At 42.9% G+C, this 25,251-nt stretch overlaps 1 protein-coding gene across 21 annotated transcripts in view; it reads right to left on the reverse strand.

Annotated features, from left to right (window-relative positions):
• Sgms1 (sphingomyelin synthase 1) overlaps positions 1-25,251 on the reverse strand; it is a 247,928-nt gene that overhangs the window by 18,730 nt on the left and 203,947 nt on the right. For all 21 annotated transcript variants that reach the window (XM_076919091.1, XM_034498761.2, XM_076919098.1 and 18 more), the window contains one exon: positions 7,768-8,607. In XM_076919091.1, the coding sequence (XP_076775206.1) occupies positions 7,768-8,408 (641 nt within the window). In that variant the 5' untranslated portion in view covers positions 8,409-8,607. The remainder of the gene's footprint in view (positions 1-7,767; positions 8,608-25,251) is intronic.

Consider the following 25,251-nt stretch of genomic DNA (forward strand, 5'->3'; position numbering starts at 1 on the left):
GGCTCCAGGCAAGTAAGAAGTGCTGGGGGCAGAGACACAACACAGTCTTCCTCCGCGACAAGCACACTGATTAGTTAATCCAATACCGAATGGGCAGTCCTGAAGACATACACGCAACATTCTACAGACTGAGCAGTTGTGTTTATGTATTTCGGAATATATATGTATATACACGTAGGTGGGCAACAATTAATGACAAAAAGAGGTCATGAGGTTGAAAGAAAACAAGGTGGGGGGGTATATGAAAGGGATGGGAGGGAGGACAGGGAAGGAAGAAATGATGTAGTTATATTATCTCAAAAATAAAGATAATTTTTTTAAAAAAGAAAAAGAATCATAGAAGAAAGGTCCATGGGATATTACTAGAGACTAAGCAAATGCTAACAAGAGTCAGATGCCAGATACAATTCCCCAGCTCCCAGGAATTCATCAAATGCCGGGATGCCGGATACAATTCCCCAGCTCCCAGGAATTCATCAAATGCCCAGAAGTATGTCGTTCATGTTCATGTTCAAAAGTTGGCATTCCTATCTGTTCACACTCTGCAGTGATTATCATGTCACAGATTATATCTGCGAACAGATACGTATTGTCCCTTATTATTTTGCATATCAGGCTCATTTCTGCCCCCCAACCCGAATATTGTACCTATCAAATTTGCTTACAAGAATATAAGAGTACAGGTGTTAATATTTTACATACAATTCAGACTTGCTGAAAAAGCAAGTTGTCCCCAGTGCAGGTGACTTATAAAGCTGTGTTGGGGTGGGGTTTCAGGTGTAGGTAGTTGAGTTCTGGGCCTTGAATACAGGCAAGTACTGTCTCACTTAGCCACGGCCCGGGGGCTGCTACTGAACTTTTTAGCATCCCTAATCTAAAAAGGAAAACAGGACTTAGAATCTGATTATGTGATCCAATGACCAGGCTGAATGCAGCAGTATCAGACTGTCTGGCACTTAGTACAAAGGTTTAAAAATCTTAAAAAAAAAAAAAAAAAAAAAAAAAAAAAAAAAAAAAACAATGGCCAAAGAAATGAGGAGACTGTAAAGTTCAATCAATACTGGAAAGTGTTTTGCCTCCACAAGTTGTGTCTTTCCATGAATGCGCAGCAGCAGGACATGTGGATTCTTGGCTTAGAGTAGAACTTGGGCTGCCTGAAGAAGTATAACAGCACAAACATTTGGTAGTATGCCCCTTGTCTCCATCCCACACATAGACCCCCAAACACGGCTTCATGTATCCCAGGTCTCAGACGCCCTGTGTAGCTAAGAGTGGCTTTCAACAGCTGCCTCTTTCCTCTATCACTAAAACGCTGAGACAAGCACCAGCACACCCACGGCCGTTTGGCTCAGAATTAAGTTACTTTATTTCCTAAGCTCTTAAAGACTAACACATTTAAAGAATTATAGATAGTGGCCATTCTGACCCCCAGAGTTACTATTTTGTATTTTTCCCATTTATTTCTAACCCGTTTCTTGGATGTAGATTTTATCACCTACTGCTTTCTGGAAGCTCTTGGCTTTTAGAAACAAATACATCCCTACACAAAACAGTGGACCAAGCATCAGATTCACAACTAAGAGGCAGTAAACGAGGAAGATGGCATGCACCATGAAGCCAAATCGGACGGAGTCATCATGGGCAGAGTTCAAGGTTCCTATGCAACTCGACTTGATGCTCAGTGATCCCAGTATGCAATCCATGGGGACCATTGCTGGGCCACAGCAGGACTAGCTAGCTTTACCTTTAACAAAGATTTTCTTGGTGACCTCAGTCATTTCCATAAATTTCCTGTGAAATTTGCTTCTTCATCAGACACTACCTTCCTTCTTAGTCGGGAAGCAGGTGATGAACGCAAAGGCTATGGAACAGAACTAAGAACGGGCATCACAATACTTAAACTTACCATTTTCTTTATTACAAGAGGTCAAAACTTGCTTAGAAAAAAAGTGGGGAATTTTGCCAAATCTCTCCTTCATGCCTTTAAGTTTTGTACCGTCTATTTCGTTTTGTATGTGTGAGCACCTACATATATGTATATGCACTACATGTGTGCCTGCTGCCTACAGAGACCTGTCAGATCCCTGGAATCAGCATTACAAGTGTTTCTGGGTTACCTGCTGTGAGCACTGAGAACCAAACTCAGGCCATCTGCAGAGCACCGTGTGCTCTCTCTTCCTTCACCTCTGAGACATTTCTCCATCCCCTATTTATTTCTTAAGATGACCCAGTAATGCATGGCTACAATTATTATTTCACACAAGGCAAAACTGAGTCTCATGGAGTCTAAACTGAAGTATAATTACACAAGACAAAATAATTAGGAAAATAAATGCTTAACATTGCATGAGAAAACCCGGTTTGAGTACCCACAGGTGAGTTAAGATTCTATTATACTTTAGACTTTAAACTAATAATTCAAATCTTTCATCTCATGTTTGGTGTGATATTTTCTATGGACTATAACTCTACAAAACATTTTGATAATTTCCTTATCTGCTGGCTGGTCTCACTAGACTCACAAACTAGAATGGAAGGACTTTTGAGAAAATGCCTCCATACGATCTGGCTGCAATGTATTTTCTTAATTAGTTATTGATGAGGGAGGGTCAGCCTATTGTGGGTGGTGCTCAGAAGCGCAACCCTGGGATCTGCATGTGTGGGGATACTTTTAAATGCAAATGTCCAACAGGTCATAAGCAGGATCTGTCCAATCATTTCCCTTATCCTTCCCTTTGGGATCAGTTTTCTTAGAATTCATTCAGTGATCATTTCCACATAGCAGCTAAGCCCACTGGGACCTGTAGCTCATTATGTAAGCTTCTCCCTTATCACCAGCCATCTCCACCCCTGAGCTCTTGAGTCCACCCTGTAATCCAACACTCTTTTTCTTTTTGTTTCAAATTTACACTACCAATGGGTGGCTACTAGATATATTCAATTCACCCTTAGATAACCTGCCCCTCCCCCAAATGACTTACTCTTAGGTGAAGGTCTGGCCCTCAGACTATAACTAAATACAGAACAGGATATGGGCTGCTTGACTTGGTTCCAAAGAGAAAATCTACTCAACAACAGGTGTGAGAATCCCGGAATTAGTGGAATCTCCCTCTGTAAGTCACATATAAAAATCAGGGTTTCATGGGCAGATCCAAAGCCTTGAATGAAAAACAATGTAACAAACCAGCTTTGGTCACTATGGTAACTGCTGCCTCAGACAATTCTCTGGAATTAACTCTTCTATTATCTACAAAGCAGCCATATCATTTTAAAAAAAATTTTAGTGTATTAGTTTGGAGTGTGTGGGTGTGGGTGGGTGTGGGTGTGGGTGGGAGTCACTACTCTCCTTCTACCATATGGGTTCTGAGATCCAAATCTAGTTGTAAGGCTTGGTAGTAAGTACCCTACCCGAGCATTTTATTTTGCTGACCCTACATAGTTCGTCCAAAGTGTAAGTATGTTTATAGCATTACACGCCAGTGGCTTGCACACTCTACTGGGTCCATTTGAGGTCCTGTCCATACCTCACTAGAGTCTTATGTCACAGCTCTCCCCCAGCTTACTGGGCCATTACAAATACTTTAGGCTCAATTGAGCCAGACAAATAAATCCCAGCCTCATATATTTTGCTATGTCTCCTATCTGGAACGTTCTTTCCCAGATACCTACTTAGGATTGTCTTTCATTTAACTCAAGTGTCTACTAGACTCCTCTCTCGCCAGTGGCTTTCATAATTCTACCCAATCAGAAAATATCACCTTGGCTCTATTTCCAACTCTCAGAGCCCTCATGCTGACTCCCTGTCCCAAGGTCCCTTACACTAGCTGTTGTCATAGCCTCAGCTGTTGACAGCCTGCCTCACTCTGCCCAGACTCACCACCTCACTAGAGCTCTCTACTCACTCAGCGCTGCTCACAGACAGTGGGTTGCTCACTGACTTCAAGTTGAATGAGAGGACAGATTTATAAGGAACACACTGTGTATGTGCCACGCTCTGTCACAGGCATTAAGATACAAGTGGGAGTGAGGGACATGACATCCTTTTCTCCTTTAAGAACATTTTAAAAAATGAGAGAGATGCACAAAATTGACAGAATGGAAAGTGACACAAGCTTCGGGTATTTACAGAGAACTAGAGGAGTGGTGGTAAAACAGGGCAGACTTAAACTCCATTGTGGAGAGAGCCCTAAGCTCCAAAGACAAAACATTGTTTCTTCACCTGATTCCACAGTGTGGATCCCCAGTTAGAAATGAAAAGAGGAGACATGTCTAAAAATAGAATTGACAGCAATCTTTTAGACAATGCCAAATGAGTTTGGTCTACGTTTCTAGAGACGGGGGGTGAGGGGTACTGATGGAGACGGAGAACAGGTTAAGAAACTTAGCTCACAGATCTGGTTTTGGTCAAGGAGAGGCTGAGGCACCCAGATCACACACTTTGTCTTACACTCAGCCTAATAAGAAAACCTGACTCGGAAACTACAGTGCTGCCTTCTCTGTCGAGGGTTTGCAATGTCCTCACAGAGTGGGGCCGCAGGGAACATGCAGGAGTGCCTCCATATTAGCGGAGAGCCGCACAGAGAGCCCCAGGCCTCAGCTCTAGCCGTCTATGAGCTCAGAATGCTCTTTATGGTGCTTTCTTAAAACAAGGGGTACCTGGTTTGCAGTGAAGTCTGACACAAAGGCAGAGATTTCCCGGGAATTTTTCCTAGTCACTGGCTTGAAAGTCCAATTCTAAATGGGGAGACAACATGATTTACAATTTTAAAAACCAAAAAGTTCAGAACCTACTTTCACAGTGAAGGACAACTGTATACAATATAAGACAGAACTGAATGTGACAAATTCGGACATCAAGGTGTTCAGAACCCTGAAAGTCCGGTTCTAAAGGGCTTGGTGGTGATGGATGTCAGCTACAGTACTGTATACTATAGTATAGTCTCACTTTTCAATTAGTACATCATCCTTGACAATTTTATCTTTTCTCTAAAAACAGAAAGTACAAAGGAAGAAGGAATAGGCTGGCTTTTAAAGGACTCCAGGATTCTTAAAATCAGAATCATTTGGGGGGAATTTGGGCTTTACTGGGAACTTAATACCAGCCAACCAGCTTTGATTCTGAGACACTGAGTTAAGTGGTTCACGGTAAACCTTCTGGCTGGTGGATGTCAGAGAGAGAGAGAGAGAGAGAGAGAGAGAGAGAGAGAGAGAGAGAGAGAGAGAGCCCAAACTCACAAGGGTCAGACACAGAAACAAGAAAAGTTAAGGAGAACATTCTACAGCCGGAAAGCCCCATGTTTTCAGAATGGTGCAGACAGAAAAGTGGTGCAAAGCAACAGCCAATTAACTAGAAACAGGGTGGGTGATGGGTTGTTGTATCAATGTCTTCCTGATGAGAGCCAGGGATGATATCCATCCCCATATACATCCTGCACCATCAGTGCCCCTACCCTCCAACCCCCGGCCTTGCTCATGCCTTGATTGTCACATACCAGTACTGGGAGAGGACACAGTCAGGGTTGGGGACACTTAGGGCAACAATCTGCTTCCAAAGGAAGATGCTGGAGTGAAGGCCTTGCAGAGGCCTTACCGGGATGTAGAAAATCACCCAGCCAATCACATTACATCACAGCGCCTTACCCAGCCATGCCAGCGCCAGTTTAAAACGTTTTCTAGGATAGCAGAAGCCTTGACTGGGAAGCTGTTGTTTGCTGTGAGAGGAACAAGGCTCCTGAGAGGAAAGAGTTCATCTACATCACCTAGCGTGAAAAGCCACAGCTAGAGCAGAGGCCCGGGCGCCTGCTCTGAGTTAGCTCGGTAGAACAATTCCAGCTGGCTTACCACTGCCAGAGGAGTTAAATAAATAAATAATTACTACAGTGTTGGCAATAAGTACCAGGAGAATACCAAATCAGAAAGTTTAAAGAGAAACACATCCCTGCTAGAAAAAGAAAACATTTAAAAGAACTCTGTTCTGTGACTTGAAAGTCTCTTCAGAGCAAGACTGAAATCATAAAACATCTCTATTCTGCAAAAGACTCAGTCTGACTTACTGATATTATATTCTGGGGCAGTAAAATTGCCTGTATGAATTTTGGTGAAAAATAAAAACCAGAAGGTAAACTCACAAAAACAAAGCAAATTTTAACGGGGGGGGGGGGGGGGGGGGGGGGGAAACATAGGAAGCTGAATTTGAGCAGCGTGGGAAATATTTTCAATGGGCTTTTAAGGGGGAAAGGTTAAAATGTTCCTAAGGGAAAAACTGGACTAAAATGTGTCAGTCAACAGCATGCATCGAGGAATTCCAAACATCACTATTTCTTTCCTTTTTTTTTCCCCGAGACAGGGTTTCCCTGTGTAGCCCTGGCTGTCCTGGAACTCACTCTGTAGACCTCCGCCTGCCTCTGCCTCCCAAGTGCTGGGATTAAAGGCGTGTGCCACCACTGCCTGGCAACATCACTATTTCTTAAGCCGATTTCTCTTAAAAACCAAAGCAGCAACACTTTTTTTTTCTTTTTTTCTCCCAACAACTCAAAGGTAGCATAGACCATCAATTGTATTAAAACTTCTACTTAACTTATAAAATTGTCAAACTAGATCCAAGTAATCACATGGCTGCTGTGTCAGTGACTTATCATGGGGGGATAGTCTCCCTGGTAAATGCAGCAGGCACCTTCCCCTTCGGCTTGCAGACATATGACTTCAGAAACAGAGAGTTTATCCAATACCAGGGAAACACGCAGAAAAATTCAACAGGAACACTCCACCTGCATTTTGTTTTCTTGATGGAATATGACTCCTTTAATAGCCAGCCATACTTTGGCTCAGGCAACTCAGTTTACCAGAGAGAAACTCAGAAACCCAGTGGCCCCATTAGCAGTAGCAGACACAGAGTGGCAGCTCCAGGTCTGAAGGGAAGCAGCCCTGGCTCTGGCCTCAGTCCCAGGGATGCCCCTTTTCACTATGTGGATTTGGTGACAGTGCCCGAGGGGCAATAATGGCAGTAAGCTTTGGTTGTGGTCAGGGCACAGTGGTACCTCCTCCTGCTGCTTCCATGTCCAGAGGGTAGAAAGAAACAGTAATTCCCAACAGCATCCAGGGATGCCACAAGATGTTCCACTCAGAAGAAAACCAGACACCATGAACAAGGGCCGTTCATTAAAGGAAGGAAAGAGGTGTGGCTAAGTAAATAGTTCACAAACCTGTTGTGTTTAGAGCTTGGGACATGAAAATCACATTGGAACCAACTAAAACTAGATACAGGTACTTATCCACACATCCTATAAGATGGAATCATACAGATTCTGCCTCATGTTACCTGCTTAAATTAAATGAGATATCAGTTTTCCCCAACCAAAGCCATTGTAGAATAGCTGTCTGAACTCCACATGTCAAAATCAGTGAATACTTATTGATGAGGTCCTGGGTCTGACAGGGGTGGGAGGCCGGCAACAAGTCACCCGAGTGAACAACATCTCCCCTCTGAAGATGTCCAAGCGTTTTCTTTCCTACTGCATAAAACAGACTAGCATTGCTTAGGCTCTTAATTCTGGAGCAACCTTGTACCAGACAGGCAACAAACATAACATTCTCTTGAAGCTGTAGGAGCGAGCTTCAGTTAGTTCCATGGGTGTGTGGCTTCAGAATGGAAGGGAAAGGGAATTACTAAGCTTTGATTCCAATACTTGGTAAATTTCATTTCCAAATAATGACTCTAAAATGCAAACCCTTCAAGGGCTGGATCTTAAGAATGTTTACTCTACTTACTTGTATTTTAAGAGCAGCCACTGAAATAACCAGAGTCCTACAAGGATCATGCCGTTAATTTCGCAAATAGAAAACGCCCACTGCACCCGGTTAAAATGGTCAAAAAACGTGTCCGGTAGTGGAGGCTGCACCTCCTTAGGAGGTACTCGTTCATGGACGACCGAGATCATCACTGTAGTGAGAACAAAACAGGAAAGTGCATAAAGAAAGGCCAGAAAAGTCTTGCCCCACTCCATGGGATACTGGGAGCGCTCCGGTTCTGGCATGGGGATCCTTATCATCTCCTTCCTAAACCCATTTGGCATTCCGTTGGCTTTAGTCTTGATGCTGAAGCTGCCATCAGGGTTGGGAATGTCAACGCCAATGCTGAGGTGTCCGTTGGCGTGGCCATTCTTGTGTGCTTCCATATGGTGCTCCATCTTCAGGGTCTCTATCATGTCTAAGAGTCGCTGCCCATTGTCAGACGAGACTCGGCACAGTGGGGTTTTTTTGAAATCCTCTTGGGTTAGGCTGATTAAGTCCTGGCCTGTGAAATGCTCCAGAGGTTCACAGTATTCTGGCATAGCATTCTCCAGCAGCCAGTCTGCCACCTTCTTGGGTGACCAATGAACCACTTCCTTCATGGTACTGGCAGACAACATGCAGTACCCCCAGCTTGCTCTCAGACGTCAGCAGGCACTGTTCATACAGGGCAGGACACTATCCCTCCTTGGCTGGTTCATTTTGTTGGGTCTCATAAGCAGAGACTCATTTGGCAAGATGGTCAGGGCAGTTTTAAAACATTTCATGCACCGGTGTCCAAACATTAATTCGCCTCATTTCTGAACACGATTCTTCCTTCTGTGGGAGCAAAAGAAAAGGTCAGGACCATGAGACTCCCAGATCAGTTCCTTCAAAATGCAAAGAGGCTCAACGTGGATAATGAACTCGGAAGGGCAATCATTGGTAAACTTTGTGTTAGTGTCAAGCAACACCCATTCCCCGGTTATCAGCCTTCCCAGGGCGACAGATCATTGAACTGGATCTGAAAATGTGTAAGGTCAGAAGCAGCGGATTGCTCTCTGGGGGAGTACTTAATAAAAATAACTCAACAGACTCTGGACACATCAACAGAGACCACTGATTCTCTTTGTATCTACCACACTTCCATCACAGAACGTGTGGGAATCTGGCCAACCTAAACGTCTCTCTGGTGATGAACGTTGAAATGGGCACAATCTGTGACAACTTAGGGATCACAGAAGAAAATCACAGAAATGTTAAGGGTAAGATCATCTAGTCCAATCATTTTACATACTTTTTTTTTCTTTGCATAGGAGTCACTTTTTCCAAACATGTATGAACCGGAATATGGGAGAGAGTACACTTAGGCTGATTGGGCTGACACACAGGCAGAGCCCAGGGCCAAGGCTCTGCTGATCTTCCCACCCTCAGTCCCTTGACACTTCTGTAGATCCCCATACTTTGAAAGAAGAGGATGAGTTCTGTAAAAGTCAATGAACTTGCCTACAGTTGAGTGCATAGAGGGGTTATAAGTCTAGTGTACGCGTTCAGTAAAATACGTAGCATATGTGTGACAACAATAAAAGGTCTATGCCCTAGGGAAGGCTCAAAAGCAGGGTCTGCTTATATATTTGTTTTGTATGCACACATATAAAACATACTTTATCTCATGACAATAAACTCGACCAGCTAAATTCTTTCTGAAGCGATTACTGTTGTGTTAACCACAGACAGCTTTCTGCACACATACAAAACAAATATATAAGCACAGTCCTTGGCTAATGCACAGCACTGCAGAAAACAAATGGGAAGGCAGACCAGCTAAGTTACACTCGATTCCGAGTGGATCCCGTTCTTCTGCCACTGACTTGTTTACTAACCACATGCCACTTTTCTAACAATCATTTTTAAAAGGTAACAAAAGCTTAAAGCAGAAGAACCAACTTCATATACAAAGACAACCTAGCTATGAAGTATGGCTTTGGTCCCAGAACCTCCCGTGCTTGCCCCATTGTTTGTGCTTCAACTTGTTCATCTTTAAAATGGGTATGGTAACCACAAAATACTTCCCTCATGGGGTTGCTGTCAATGACTGAGTCCATCTACATATGAAAGCAGATGAAGCAGCCGCACGTTGTGAGTAGTGATTTTCAGAGGGGTTTGCTGGTGCTCACATCTTACTGATCGGTTTTCAAATTAGTGATCAAAGGATGCAACAGCCTCTGTTTACTTTATCTCATGACAATAAACTCGACCAGCTAAATTCTTTCTGAAGCGATTACTGTTGTGTTAACCACAGACAGCTTTCTGCTGACCTACAAGTTTACAAGCTGGAAGTTACTAGTGACACTGCTCCCCTAAGGACGTTCTCATGGAATAAATGTCTGGTAAAGTGTTCCGGGCTTTAGAAGGATCGTTCTTCAGCCAGGTACACTCAGTGCGTGCTGTTCTCTTCCGTTATGTACACATTTGGATGTTAAATCCCAAGGCATTCCCAAGTAGAGAAAACACTCAGAAGGGCTTCTAACATTGACTCCTGCCCCCTTGCTCTCCCACTAGTCTCACAGTGGACCCCCAGTTCGATTCTAGAATAAGGAAAGACAGCATGCACTCTTCCACTCTCCCATTTTTAGTAGCACCAATGGCAGTACCAACCATAAGGACACAACCCAGGTGCCTGCAAATGTTCTGGCTGTGTCACACCTCCCCTGCCACTCTCCTACTTAAGCATCCAGACTCCCAGGAGAGCCTTGCAAAGGCAGCCACTTCCAGCAGCTAGTTAGACTTTATGTCCCCAGGGCTCAAAGGGCACCCAATCAATAACTGGTCAATATCTTCACAGATATCCCTAGCACTGGGAAGACTAGAAAATGGAAAATAAACCCAATAATGTAACTAATATTGAAAACTCTTTTAAACTATCTTGAGTAGTCAAGGAAAATATGGACGTTTTCCAGAGAGAAGGAAAGGCCAACGTGACTTTCTGTGCACTTATAGCCACTGCCAAGGAACCCCAAATGCGGAGAACACGCCGAGAGTGCTTAAGGTGTGCGTACCAACCTTGCATAGGTAGGGTGGGACATGAGGTCTGTCTCCTAGGCCTGAGACCCAAGGCCTCTCTCCTCACATTCCTCAGCAGATCTAGGGTAACTGCTGGTGAAACTCTCAACATCGATATGAGAATGCTAAAGAAAACAATACTTGCTTTCCCCAAATTCCTCATCCCCCCATTTCCTGGATACCACAGGAAGTATCCCACTATCTGAAACCCTGAGGACCACAGGCGACACCAAGATTAAGACTTTCATCACTACTCTCTGTGGAGAAATAGACAAACTATCTCTTACTAAGCTTCAAAACAGAAACAAATCAAACGTAAGAGACAATTTAATGTCGAGCAGAGGTTCTCGACCGTCCTGATGCCATGACAGTTTAACACAGTTCTTCATGTTGTGGTGACCACCAAGCATAAATTAGTTTCAGTCCTACTTCAGAACTGTAATTCTGCTCCTGTTATGAAATGTAATATAAATATCTGATATGCAGATGGTCAAGTGACCCCTGTTAAAGGGTTGGTTGACCCCCAAAAGGGTCACTAGGCACAGGCTGAAAACCACTGATAAAGAGCCAAACATCTTTCTGGCACTGCAAACACATCAAGCATGGGCTAAACAGAGGAACAAGAATCCTGCAAGGTCAATTCCATTAAGCTATTTCTGAAAGCCACAGGAACTCTCCAAGAGAGGCTACAGGGCAGGCCAGCATCTTCCATTCTGTAGCTAGTGAGGACCACAAAAGCATTCCCTCCTGAACACACACCCTGTACTTCCCCTGACTTGAATTCTGTCTTCTCCTTGACATGCATAAGAGTCTTCCCTAGGTCTATGTCCACAGTCTTTCTACATCCTCCAAATTCCTTCCTCACTACCATCTGTGACATCCAGCAGAATCTGGTGTATTTGTGTGGGAGACCACGTGGACGGTGCTCTGTAGCGTGAACATCAGGCAGCCAACACTGGTGCCTTATCAAAAGCCCTTTACCTGTTCCTAGGCTATTCTGACTTTTAAAAAAGCCTAATAAGTGCCTCACTCCAGCCACAGTAAAGGAATAAAAAAACCTTAGGTTTCTCCATTAAGCATCTTATTCTTTAAACAATATCCAAGCTTCTTTCCCAGTGCCCAGCGGGGCCCACAGTAACACTTCATAAATGCTTATGGAAGCTGTCACTTTAGGTAACTTTTCTAATGCCCCATCTCTCTACCACAGGGCTAAAGAAACTGTTCCAGCTTTGTGAGGAGATAAACCTTTACTCTTAAGCAAGCTTTGAAGCTTGAAAACAAGTCCTCCGTGCTGTTTTCTTGGAGCTGACGCTGCACTTAGGCATCTGGGAAAAGTAACTTCTGTGGAAGGGACCTGCTCCGCAGTGGTTTAGCCTTTCATTCGGCGCCTGCTAACAGCATTGTTCTACATCTACTCCAGGGCCTGGATGTAGATGCAGAAGTGAGAAACTCACTTTTCTCCTGGCCTCACTCACTCAATAGAGATACAGTGAAGCATTTCCAAATGGAGACAGGCAAAATGTCTTTCCAGCTTGACCTAGAAGATAGGTCAGCTTGGGCAACAACCACTATCACCCAGAAAAGCCAGGTTGAACTAATACACGGCCTAGCTTATGGGACTTGTTGTACAAGATAGGGAAGAAATAACAGAAGAATGAAAATGAAATAAACATTTCCTCTAAATATTACATGATTTGAGAGGCAGAAGAGGTAGGGGAACTCTCATTTATCTATAATTCTTAGAGATGAAGTCCAGTCAGATTGTGACTGGTCTAAAATTTTATACATAGCGAAGCCAAGGCACTGTGCAGGGCACTCTTGCTGCAGTCAGTCAACGGCCTGCCAGACTTGAGCATGGAGCACAGAGTTCAAAGGGTGCTAAGCAATGGCGGTGTTCTAATTAATTAAAGGCAGACCTGCAACACAGTTCTCTAGAGAATGGGAGCCCGGCGGGACTTTCTATTTGGTTTTAACCAAGTGAAAAATAATTACACAATATTTGGGCTCAAATTCTTAAACTAGATACTTTCTCTTTAATACTATAAAAGCCTTTCAGTGATATGCCACGCCACCATATAATGAATTTATAGTTAATTATGAAAGCCAGATCTTCAAGGAAGAAAAATAAGCTAAGGCAGTCATTCTGAGAATATATAGATGATTCAATCAGGTGAAACTATAAAATAAATCATTTATAAATCATTTATTAAAATAAATCATACTTCTTCAAAAAAAGCCACCATATGGCCTTTTCACCTGGCATAGTGTCGAGAAACAAAACAGTGTTGGTGTTAATAAAAATCTATCACCAGAATTAGGCAGAACATAGAGTTTTAAAAATTAAAGCATTATGACGGCAATCCCAGAACTCAGGAGTCTGAGGCAGGAGGATGGTGAGCCTAGGACCAGCCTGGACTATATAGCAAGACCTTGTCTCAAAAACCTAAACGTACTGCTTTATTAGCATCTCCCCCAAAGAGTAGAATTAGGGATTAATTACAAAATGAAATACAAATAAATCAATAATTCATATCACTTTACTATGAAAAAACCTGACACTTTACAAAAGCTCCAAGTTCAGATAAAGGTTTCCAAACTTTCCATAAATATCAACAATAACCTAATTGACCTCTTCAGTGAATGAAATGTTTAATTCTCCATTAACTCAATTTGGAAATCTGCTGAACGTTTTTTTCTAAAGCAACTCAAATAGACTGTACATTTTCTTATTTAGCACTTGAAGAGTTAATTTACATAAGGAGAATTTATACAATTATGTATGAAAGGTTAGAGTAACAATGTAGGCTGAAGGAGCAATATATTTATTTCTAAAGTTGGGGGGCGGGGAGTTAAAGATTCCTTTTGATGCTGTAACCTTTACACTGGCCTTTATTTTCAATTGCTACTACACGAGGTGCTCACAATCCCACAATCCAGCTTTGGTTCACAAATAAAAGCATCCCTTATGAAAGCACTCAGCTAAGTGTATGCTGACCTACTTTGTAGAGCTTCAAGGAGGGCTGGCTTTAGAAAATACACATCCCCGGCTTTGGGTCTACTCAGACTAAGACTTTGGCTCTGAGAAGTTTTATATTTGGTGACATCTTCCAGGCTCCACTTGACCTTGTTTATTTAATTGTGTTTAATGCTTAGATTTCACACTATCTGTAGAATGTTCTTTCTCTTGGGTGCCCAACAGTTTGTCTAATGGTCTCTCTTTTGAACTCTGCTCCCACGAATTCTTGAACTACACTGAAATGTAGCAGCCCTCAATGTCCCAGGGGGGAGGCGGCTTTTGGCAAAATTAATAGGATATCACGACAAGAAAGCAGTCATGCAGCTGTATACTATGAACCATGGTTCCCTTTACTTCAGAGAACCCCAATACCAGCAAAGTCTACCCCAACCCAGACATTTTATGAAAGGGTGTTTCCATAAATACTCAGTAATCAGAGATTCCAAGATATCATTTATCACAAAAATTAAAAATGCATTAAAAATTCATTAAGTAAATGACTAAGTACCCAATAAAGATTGTACCACATCTTTATATTTATAGTGATATTTAGAGTTTTATGATGGGAACACCAGCTATAAAACATTATCAATTTTGTTAATACAAATATATGATAAATACCATGGGATGAAAGTCAAGGCTTTATTTGTTAAGTTCCTGCTGTCTTAGGGTAACGAAATTATAAATTAGTTTTCTGCTCTTTTCCTCCCATATTTTAAACTCTCTCTGATAAGTACAGAAGAGGGGAAAAAAAAACCTTTTGTTGTTCTTCTAAGTACATGTTTTAAAATCCGAAGGCTGCACTGTAAAGCTGAAAACATGCTTCCTACCCCAGCCTTCTATAGAAACAGGGAATGGGCTTGATGATGTAACGAGACTCCACAAACAGAGCCCCAAATCCTTCCCGTCAAAAAACAGTACCGAGAAGAGAGCCAATCCACCAACAAAGATAAAACTAACGCTCAAACCCCCAAGCATGACAAGACTCCAGGCTCAGATATTCCCTGCTCTTCCAGAAAGATACAAGCAGCCAGGGGAACGGCACTGCCTACTGCTGAGTCCCTGCTGCATCTCTCCACTTAGGCAGCTACAAAAGGGAAAGGACCACTCGAAAATTCTTGCCTGGTTGTTACGTTGGAGAAACTTTGCACAGCTGTCTGAAAACTCATCACTACAGTTTGCCCTGGAGTTTGATTCTTATAACCCACTTATTGAAACCTGAAGAGATTCTCTTCCCACTCAACCAATCAGCGGCCTCTGCTCAGACCTAGTAGCAGGGCCCCTGTACTGTCTGCCTGTTAATCTGTTATTCTTGAATTTGGACTCATTCTAGTGACACTGGACACTGTTAGAGCAGAGCCAATGTTTCAAATTCCAGCAGCAATCCTAGGAGCAGAAGTGCATAGTGCGGATATCGTCCCGCCAAAAGAGCTTCTCCATTCCCACCACACTTCACTCTGTGCCTTTCCGTTCTTTCCCTTAAAATTTAGAGCTCAGATCTCAACCCATTGAGCTTTATTAGCTAACATAAAAGCATGCGTGTGTAGTTCTGAGTCTGTCACAAAAGTAAACTGAGGCTGTGAAAAAAAAAAACCCAACTGGCTTAGGTTGTTTTTGTTTTTGTTTTTTTAACTGAAGTGGGGCTGGGAACATAGTGGTAGTGTACTGCCAGTGGCAGGGTGCTTGCCTGGCATGTGTGAGACCCTAATTTCAGTTCCCAGTGCTACAACAACCAAAACCAAAAAGCTGTAGTACAGTGTTCTAAGGTAGCTATCTGGATAGAGTCATTCAAACAGCCTTCTGTACTCAGAAGGCTACCGGAGGAGAGCAGTTACGAGACCCAGGGAGTGAAGGTCACAGGCCTGGGAAGGCTCAACCTTGAAGGGGCAGCAAACAGCTGTCAGAGGGGAAGGCTCCGACCATTGGAATTCAATGCCCCAGAAATGCAGATTTCCTTGCTCACCCAGACTCCTGTTAGTAACCCCAATTTAAAAAAATAACCCACTGGTTCAGCAAGCTGGACTCTGCTGCCATCATTACTTAGGTCTGTTACTGACTCCCTTTTGTGGGTGAGCAGATTTGGTGTGCACATGCATGGGGCTTGTGACATTTAAATCTTGCAGAAAACGTTTCTGTTTATCCAGCATTAAAGAGGCACCACTGCCCAAGAAAATACAAAAAGGAAAATAAAAGCTATCTTTTAAAACTGTATAGTGATTTCTGTATAGAAATAATCACAGAAACCACTTTAAAAAATTATCCCAGCACTTGGGTGGGGGCATGGGCAGACGGATCTCTGTGAGTTTGAGGCTGTCCTGGTCTACATGGTGAGTTCCAGGACAGCCAGAGCGACATACTTAGACCTTGCCTCGGGGGTTGGGGGGAACCCCCACAAAACAAACAACAACAAAAGCAAAATCGGAAGCAGAAGGGACAGGATTTGCCAAACTAAAAGGGTTACACCAGGCATTCCATTTCCAATTAAGAGAGACTGTAAGAATAAATTGTAAAAATGAAATTTTAGGTCTCAACGTGAGAGTTTCTTAGGTTCAGAGTTTCAATTTACACTCAAGTGTTAGCTGCCCCTGGGGTGCATTCCAAGGGCTTGAATAAACATTTCAAAAGCACAAAAGACCCAAGATAGAGGCAATAAAACACCTGGGTAAACGGAAGTCACTTCAAAGGAATTCTCCCAGGAACAAGATACATATGTAAAATAGGATAGCCTGGTTGTAAATTGAGGGCTAGATAGAAACCAGGTTTGGGAACGGATGCTTGAAATCTCTTTTATTGTCTAAGAAGCAATTTACTGTCTTTGTGAACTTTGTATATATACCATCCTTTTTGGTCACTCGGGGTTCCTCTTTCTCGCTTGAGGGTGAGGGACCCCGGTGCACCGGCTACTGTTATTCCACCTATTCATCAAATAAATCTCATGCGATTGCAGCGACTCCCTTCCGTGAGTATCTCTGAAAGAGCGCTTCCCTTTGGGTTTGGATCCTTAGAGTCCAACAAGACAAGAAAACAAATAGACAAACGCTGCATTCTGTTTTCAGTGAGGCTGTGTTTTCTACCACATCACTCCAGTCGTAACATTCATCCCCTGGCCTTGACCTCCTCCTGTACCCGAATCAGACCATTCACACTCACTCCGTTACCAACAGCCACAAGCAGAACTGTGAGCACATTCTATTGCTACTTTGTAATAGGCAGTGGTGCCTCTTTAATGCTGGATAAACAGTGAGAATAATGGTACAGGTAATTAACATGTGTCTTTCACATAGTAAGGATCCCTCTGGATTCCCTAAAGTGATTTCAAATATATCCCTCCCTTCTCTCACACAGTATCAAAATGTCCTTTAAGAGTAAATATTTTTATAAATTACTTTTCTTAAGAACGTTTTTTTTCTTCAACTATGTTGTTTTGACTCTGCAATGATCCATGAACTTTGGAAATCTGCTGCCATAATTAGCACATTTGCAAAAAACAGTGAAAGCAGCTATCTTAAAGTGCATTTGACTCTTTCCAGCAAGGACTACCCTGTGTCAAAATGGGATGCAGGCAGGCAGAGAGTGCTTTTCTAATTAACATAAAATCCTTTATAATCTATGTGTACAAAGTAAGTTTCCTTAGTCTACTGAGGAACAGAAATACCTACTGGTTGGTTAGTTGAAAGTCTTCCACTTCACTGAGGAAAATCTACCACACCACACTCAACTTGACTCACGGAAGCAGACAAAGAACCTCATTTAAAGAACTTGACCCTGGGGACTGACACCAGGTTTAAAATTAGCAACAATTCACAGGCCCAGATAAGAGAAATCAAGTTCAAGCGTCTCCCAAAATACACTATGAATGCTTCTTTGATAGCTGGTTAAGTTCAAACTATTTTCAGACCAGAGACCATTTAAGGAGACTTCTGAATGAACAGTTCTTCAGGGCATGCTGTGGGCACCCGTGGCCACGGAAGTACCGTGTGCAGGTTGCCCCTGGACTCAGCTCTCCCCTCTTCGCTTTGTGGCCAAACAGGATGGAACACTTCAGGGAAAGCAAGAGCAGACCTTTCCCTTTGCACACCTACACCACACCAGCTTTGAGTCTTTTCCAGGCAGCAAGGGTGTCAACTCCTAAAAAGAAGCAACCATTCATTGGCTTCTCTCCTATAATCTGCGACTCTTTGGTTCCAAGATCTGGTAATCAAAACCATCTAGTGCCCATTTTTCTGAACCTCTTTTAACAGTTTTAAAAAAAAACCAAACAATTCTTAAATAACAGTTTTAAAAAACAAAACCAGAGACAAATGAACCCAACGCTCAGCTGAGATCCTTACCACGCAAAGTCTCACCACAGCACAGAATCAGGTTGCCAAGAGACTGCCTTTGTGCTAAGGTATGAACCACCAGGGGGCAGCATAGCAGTAATGAGATGACAGGCTGCCCTGGAAGCCACCAGAGTGTCCCTCCACCAGGAGTCCAACAAGGTAGTGAAACTGCAAGAGCTACAACCTGTTTTCTGGGCCATCAACTGACACTCTATTCCCAGTCCCTTTATGATTTTAACATACATATCATTAGCAATATAGTTCTTTTCATATGGCTGAGCTGTCCTACAATCTCACAGGACCATTTCTAGAACGCCAAGGAAGTACAAAAAGCCTAAATGACAGAGGTCATTATTTACTAGAGGGATTAGCCCTAAGAGGTTCATTAAAAATTCATCCTTGTCTTATATAAAATTTTAGTAAGCTTTATCTCAGTGCAATAAAATCAGACCATTAATCAGTGGTGATTATGGAATTACAATTAAATTATAAACATATAAGCGTAAAACTCATTAACAAAATGTGTGCTAAAATAATTTTAAATGGAGAAGATCTCAAGAAGCATGGGTAAGCTGTTCTCCATTGGACCAAATAAGGTTTGTCCTCTTAGGGAGACCTGCATGTCCATCAATCACTATGGTGTGTTCATGGAAAGAACAGAAATTCAAAGTAAGTATAAATGTTTTCTCAGGTCTATAAGTGTTTAAAGTCTATACCAGTAACACAGACGGTTAAACTGTACAAATCACAGCTTTAAAGCTACAGACAAAATACTCCAAAAAAATTAAAATAAAGATAAGCAATACATCATAGAACAAGTATGCAATACATCACAGGACAAAATGTTTTTTTAATGATATAGATCACAAATATGAAATGCTCTTCAGAATCTGATAAAGAGTTTAAATAAACATGGCTTACAAATCTTCTAGTTGTATACATATATAAAACACATACCACGTATTCTGCTAGGGACAGATACACACATACACACACACACACACACACACACACACACACAAGTTCAATTTCATTAGCTAAAAACAATTACACATTGGAAGAGGTTATGCTTTGGTTATTGAGTTGTCAAAGATGAACCATTTAGACATGGGTATTGACAAAAATCCCAGGTCTGTGAATTCTACTGCTGAGCTGGCCAGGAAGCCATCCCTCACTTCTATTTCAATCACCAAGATTTAGGCAACACTACACTTCACCAGACTTTCTGTCTGGGCCTCCATGGTGCAGCTGCGTGGAACCCATCCCACCCTATACCCTCTCAAGCCCTGGCTGTGACTGCCATCCTTGAAATCTCGTTCTTAGAACAAAATGCATACTACATGGCTACATGTCGCATAAGCCCTTTCTGCCTTATGATGGATAGCGGAGTCCCACACCTCTATAACTGTGCTACCCTGGTCTATTTCCAGTTCTTGCTTCAGAGCTGTGTGCAGACCATACTTATACCATTCTTTGCTTCTAAACCTTAACCTTAGTCACTGTTCTGCTGCTGTGAAGAGACAGCATGACCAAGACAGCTCTTATAATAGAATGCATTTAGTTGGTGGCTGACTTACAGGCTCAGCGATTTGGGTCATTATTAACACGGCAGCTTGCATGCAGGTAGAGACCTACATCCTGATCTGGAGGAAACACCGAGTGTGGCTTGGACTACTGAAATGTCAAAGCCCACCCCAGGGACACACTTCCTTCAACAAGGCCACACCTCCTTATCCTTTCAAATAGTGTCCCTCCCTGATGATTAAGCATTCAAATATGAGCCTGTGGGGGCCATTCTTATCAGACCACCAAGGTAAGAAAGGTAAAAAGCTGAGCACTCCGGCTTCTGTTCAATGCTTGCTTACGCCTTTTTAAAATGCACTGCATTTCTTTATTATTTTGTGTGATTGTGTATAGGCATATGCACGCCATGGGTATATGTGGCGATTAAAACAAAACTTATAGGTTATCTTCTTCCACCCCATGATTCCTAGGTATTGAATGCAGGTCCATCCAGCTCGGTGGGCAAGCACCTTTACCCACTGGACTATCTTCTGGGCTTCAAAACGTAGTTATTTCTTTTTGCTTATCCTCACCACTCCTTCTCCCCTTCTTCTTTTTAAGTGAGAGAGGTCTCAAGTAGCCCAGGCTAGCACCAGACTCCTATGTAGCCTGGGATGGCTTTAACTTCTTGGCCACTGCCTCTACTTCTTGACTGAGGGGATTATAGCCTTTGGCACCACACCCGATTTTTGATTTTTGGTTTTCTTTTTCTTTTTTTTTCTTTTTTTTGACCACTGCAGATTAAACCATGGCTTTTTGTAGGCCAACAGAGGTAAGCTCCTTCCCCAGAAAAAAACACCCTTAATGTCTTAATTGTACAGAAGGAATTAGCCACCCCACTGCTTTTCCAAAAGGAAAGGCTCACGGGGGACCCGGAGTTTTCATTCTTTGTTATAAGGGAACACAAAAACTGACATTTCACAAAATGTATGGATTATCTGACCAGCGATGAATTAAAAACTGAATGTTGCAGTTTTTCTAACTGTGGGCATACTTATCTTTTACAGAAAATGAACCCCCACTCTTTTTAACGCTATCTAAATCCTCTTTGGCAGTGTTATCTAATCAGATTTTAAGGGCTAGGGATACAGGCCAGTGGCTGAGCACTCGCCTAGCTTTTGCAAGGCCCTCAGCTTAATCTTGAATAATAGAAAAAGAAAGAAAGGGAGGATGGGAGGAAGGAGGGGAGAGAGAGAAGGGAGGGTATTAGAGTGTGTAGAGAAAGGCAGAATTTAGCACCTTAGGATAACAAACAGCAGCTTTTCAAAGTGTGCTGGGAACTACTTTCGAAATGCGAATGACAGCCCTGTGGGTATCTATTACAAACCATGTTCACTTACACAGCAGAGAAATCATACCATATACTTAGGAGGAGAGTCGCAGGTCCTCACAGAGTTCTGCGTTTAGAGAGCTCAGTGCATACCACAGAGAGAGCCTATTCATTAAAGGGCCTTGATCAGCATTCAGGGAAGAGATTACCAAAGGCTCTGGCAGGGCCAGTGTGACATCCATTACACTAAGACACAGCTTGCACAGATCTATTTATAAATGTAATGCGCTTTTCCCTTTCAGAAAGCCAGCATCAAGGGAGCTAAGGACTGAAGATTACACCACTTACAAAGCACCTACTGTGTACAAAGGGCTGTTGCTGGCATTCTGTGGGCCTTGGGGATAAGTATGCCATAGATTTTACCTAACTACATTAAAGTGGTAAATGGAATTCCAGATTTTTTAAAAAAAACTTCCCTTCTGCATGTTTCCTTGATCTTAGTAACAGGAGATCTCACCCACCTTCTCTGGCAAAATGTGTATGCCCAACATCCCATGAGAACTCATCCATTAGTTTTTCTTTGAGACATAACCAATCTCCCATAACGCTCCTACTGTGGGATCCTCCCATTTCCCCTTTAACTACTTATTATGTCTGTGTTCAGATCCTGTGGATTGTAGCCATCAAAGCAAAAGCTTGAGACTCTCTGTCCCTGCCGGGTCCTTATGTGCCCACCCCTCTCAAGCTCCCTTCCTGCCACAATGGTGCTCACTAGCTCACCCCACTAGCTGCACTGGCCACCTTGAGGCACCTCCCAGGATACCCCTCCCCAGGTATCCTTATAATTCAGTTCACTCCCTGGCCTCAATATTTTGGTGCAAATCCCCTTTGTATCAACAAAACCCTCTAGACCATCACTTTTATACTACTAATGTTTCCTGTTTTTATTTCCTTAATATCTTTGTAGCCTGAGGTCCTTCTATGACTAGAATGCAGGCTGAATAAGGCAACAGGCCTCACAAAGCCTGTGCTGGCTCATATTGATGTCAGAAATCACCTAAGAGACAAATCTCTGGGGGTGTCGGAGAGGGTGTTTTCCTGAGGTTCACTGAGGTGTTAAGACCCACCATAACTGTGAAGGGCACTATTTCATGGGCAGGGGTCTCTGGTTGAAGAAAAAGGGAAAATGGAGCAGATTACAGGTGTCATCCTCTTGACTGTGGCTGCATGGTGACCAGCTGCTTCAAGCTCCTGTCACCATGGTCGATTGTAACCTTAGCTGGTGTGTAGAAACCAGCCCTGTCTTGAGAACCTTAAGTTGCCTTTGTCAAGGACTTGTGCTACCGAAGTGTAACTAATGTATGGGCACCTGCTAAGAGGTGCAGCTCTACGGTTTCCTGGGAAGGTTCTGACACATTCTGCTTAGCTGATGAAAGGCGACCCTTCATCCCCCACCAACCCCCAACCTGCAGTGTACCTTTTAGACTAAATGGTCTCATTCTGTAGTTCCCGCCTGCCTGAAACTCACTGTGTAGGTCAGGTGTTAATCCTCCTGCCTCAGCCTCCCAAATGGTAGACTATAGGCATACACCACCATGCCAAGCATTTCCTGGTTCATGTTTGTGCCTTTCTTATAGAAGCCCCCTTTCTTTGTGTGGCTCTGGGTTGACATGAAGTGGGTTGTGATTTGATGGGCCCTTTTCTGTGGCTACTATAACAAATAACACACTGGATGGCTTTGAAACAGGAAGTTGTCCTTAGTTGGGGGATTAGAAGTCTATAATAAAGTTGTCTGTGAGCTATCCTAATTCTCACCCCTCTCCCTCTCATTATGGAGAAAGATCTACTCATTGCCCAGCAAGCATGCGCTGCTTGTTGGCATCCCATGATGCTCTTTGGCTTGTGGTGTGATCTGTCACTCAGCCATCTACCTTTGCCTTGCACTGCCCGTGTGTCAATTCTCACCCTGCTCCTCATAAGGACACATGCATTTACACACCCGCGTCTTCCCTAGAAGAGTCTCACATGTGATTAGTGGGGTCATTTCCGTGTCTTCCCTCACATTTCTTCCTCTGTAAAGCCAGATAACCAACCCCCAAAAACAACCTTTCCAAAAGGCACGCACCAGAAAGAGAAAGAGGGGAAAAGAAGAAGCCTACTTCACTTATATTTCATTGAAAAGAAGAACCACAACCAAGCATTTGAAGTCCAGTTACACACTCTAAACAATCTAGCCAGTAAACTACACGTTCTTTTGTATAGGCACGGAGCAGGTAAACAAGCAGGGTCTGACACCGACATGCCAGAAAATCTGACCCAGGCCAGTCTCTCCCTTTATAGCCAATCCCAGAAGCAAGGTCTGAAATGTTTAACAAAGCCAAGAGCGTACACACCATTTACTAATCTGAAGGTTTCATTCATAAGTACTCCACGCTAACACACAACCTTCAGCTGAGCAGAACAGCACTTTGCCCAGAAAGTGCTCTTACCATCTGAAGACTGGATGGATACATATGGTGAGTTGTTACTAGTGGCGAGTGGGTCAGAACATATCTCTTCACTACCTCAGCTCTCACCTAAGAGCTACTAGATACCAAACAAATTCCACAAGAATGCCAGAATAGCACACTGCATGTGGGGTTAACAAAAGATCGCCAAGGTTTCTAGGCCCAACAGTGTACTAAACATCCCCCATTCAATCCCCATGCATCCCAGACCATAAGCAAAGCATGCTCTAGCTAAGAAAGAGAGGAATAATATCTTATATAATAAGCAAGTCCTATTTGGAATTGAGACCTAGAGTTAATGTGTGAGAAAGCAGATAAGTCTGTGTCCAGTTTCAATTAAAGCAACAGCCAAACATCAAGCAAGGCAGGCAAGGTATCATTTACCAGTCTTTCTCTTAAGGGCTGTGATAGACCTGGGGAACCTCGGTATGACAGGGATTTGCTCTAGCCCTGAGCATGAGCCTAGTGTCATTCATCTAAGTCTTCAATAATATGTATACTTCAGAATTTTTATTTCTTAATTGTGGGAAATATTTTAAAAAGTGAATGGATAAATATTCAGAAATCTTCATAGAGGAGGGTATGACAGTGTACACCTATTATTCCAGCACTTAGAAAGCTGAGGCAGGGGGATGGCAAGCTGAAAGCTAGTCTGGCTTACAAAATGAATTTCAGGCCAGTTTGGGGTACATAGCAAGACCCTGTCTCAAAACATGCACACACACTCACACACTCATGTATGCGCATGCATGTGTATGCGTACAACCACAGAATGTTCATGGTTGCCCTATTTTTAAGAGAGTTTTTTTTTTTTTTTTTTCTCAAGCATTTCAACCATTACATTACAATCCATTACTGCGGTCCAGCAATAAAAGATGCCCTTCACCATGGAATATATGTCATTTTAATGAATACAGTGTGACTTGCACACAGCAACCTGTCATAGGGTTCATTTTAAGATGTATTTCCTTATCGCAGATAAGTGGACACATACACTTACATTTATATATGTACATGTCCAGAAATATAGAGATTCTATGTGGGAAGATGGGTAGACACTAGCCGAGAACACAGAATTCTAGCTTTTCACACATGATTTATATGTCACAACTAGATATCATTCTATCCTTTGAAAAAAGTAAGGACTGGTGCACAGGGAGAGAGAGAGAAAGAGAGAAGGAGGGGACAGAGACACAGAGAGACAAAGAGAGACACAGAGAGACACAGAGAGACAGAGAAACAGAGCAGAAAGAGGAAAAACAGATCAAGAATTACCTAAGAATTCAAGTCCAGGGTGATATGTCCCTTTAAATGTGAGTGGCCACCTGGAACAGTGTCAAGGCTGTCATGGGTTTACTGTAGCCCGTCTTCCTGGAAACCTACATAGCTGGGACACTAGATAAACCCTGCTAATACCAGCAGTCTTGGCAGGGCATCAAGGAAGCTAGTGAACAGCTAAGACCACAGCAGGCATTTTCTCTACCAGACCAGAGGTGAGCTCCTTCCTTCTGGAGTCCTGAGACTTTCCTAAGTGCCAACACTTCAGTGATCTTCAGAAAGACTCGGCAGGCCACCAAGATCCACCATAGCCCACACATAGACTCTTCTGGTCCTGTCCTAGTCATGGAGACTCAGGTTTCTAGAATACAGATTTAGAATAACAAAACAAAACAAAACAAAACCTACCCTGATGGCTGTGGTGGCACATGCCTTTAATCCCAACACTCAGGAGGCAGAGGCAGG

The sequence above is a fragment of the Arvicanthis niloticus genome, chromosome 1, assembly GCF_011762505.2.
Source record: "Arvicanthis niloticus isolate mArvNil1 chromosome 1, mArvNil1.pat.X, whole genome shotgun sequence".
NCBI classification, from domain to species: Eukaryota; Metazoa; Chordata; class Mammalia; order Rodentia; family Muridae; genus Arvicanthis; species Arvicanthis niloticus.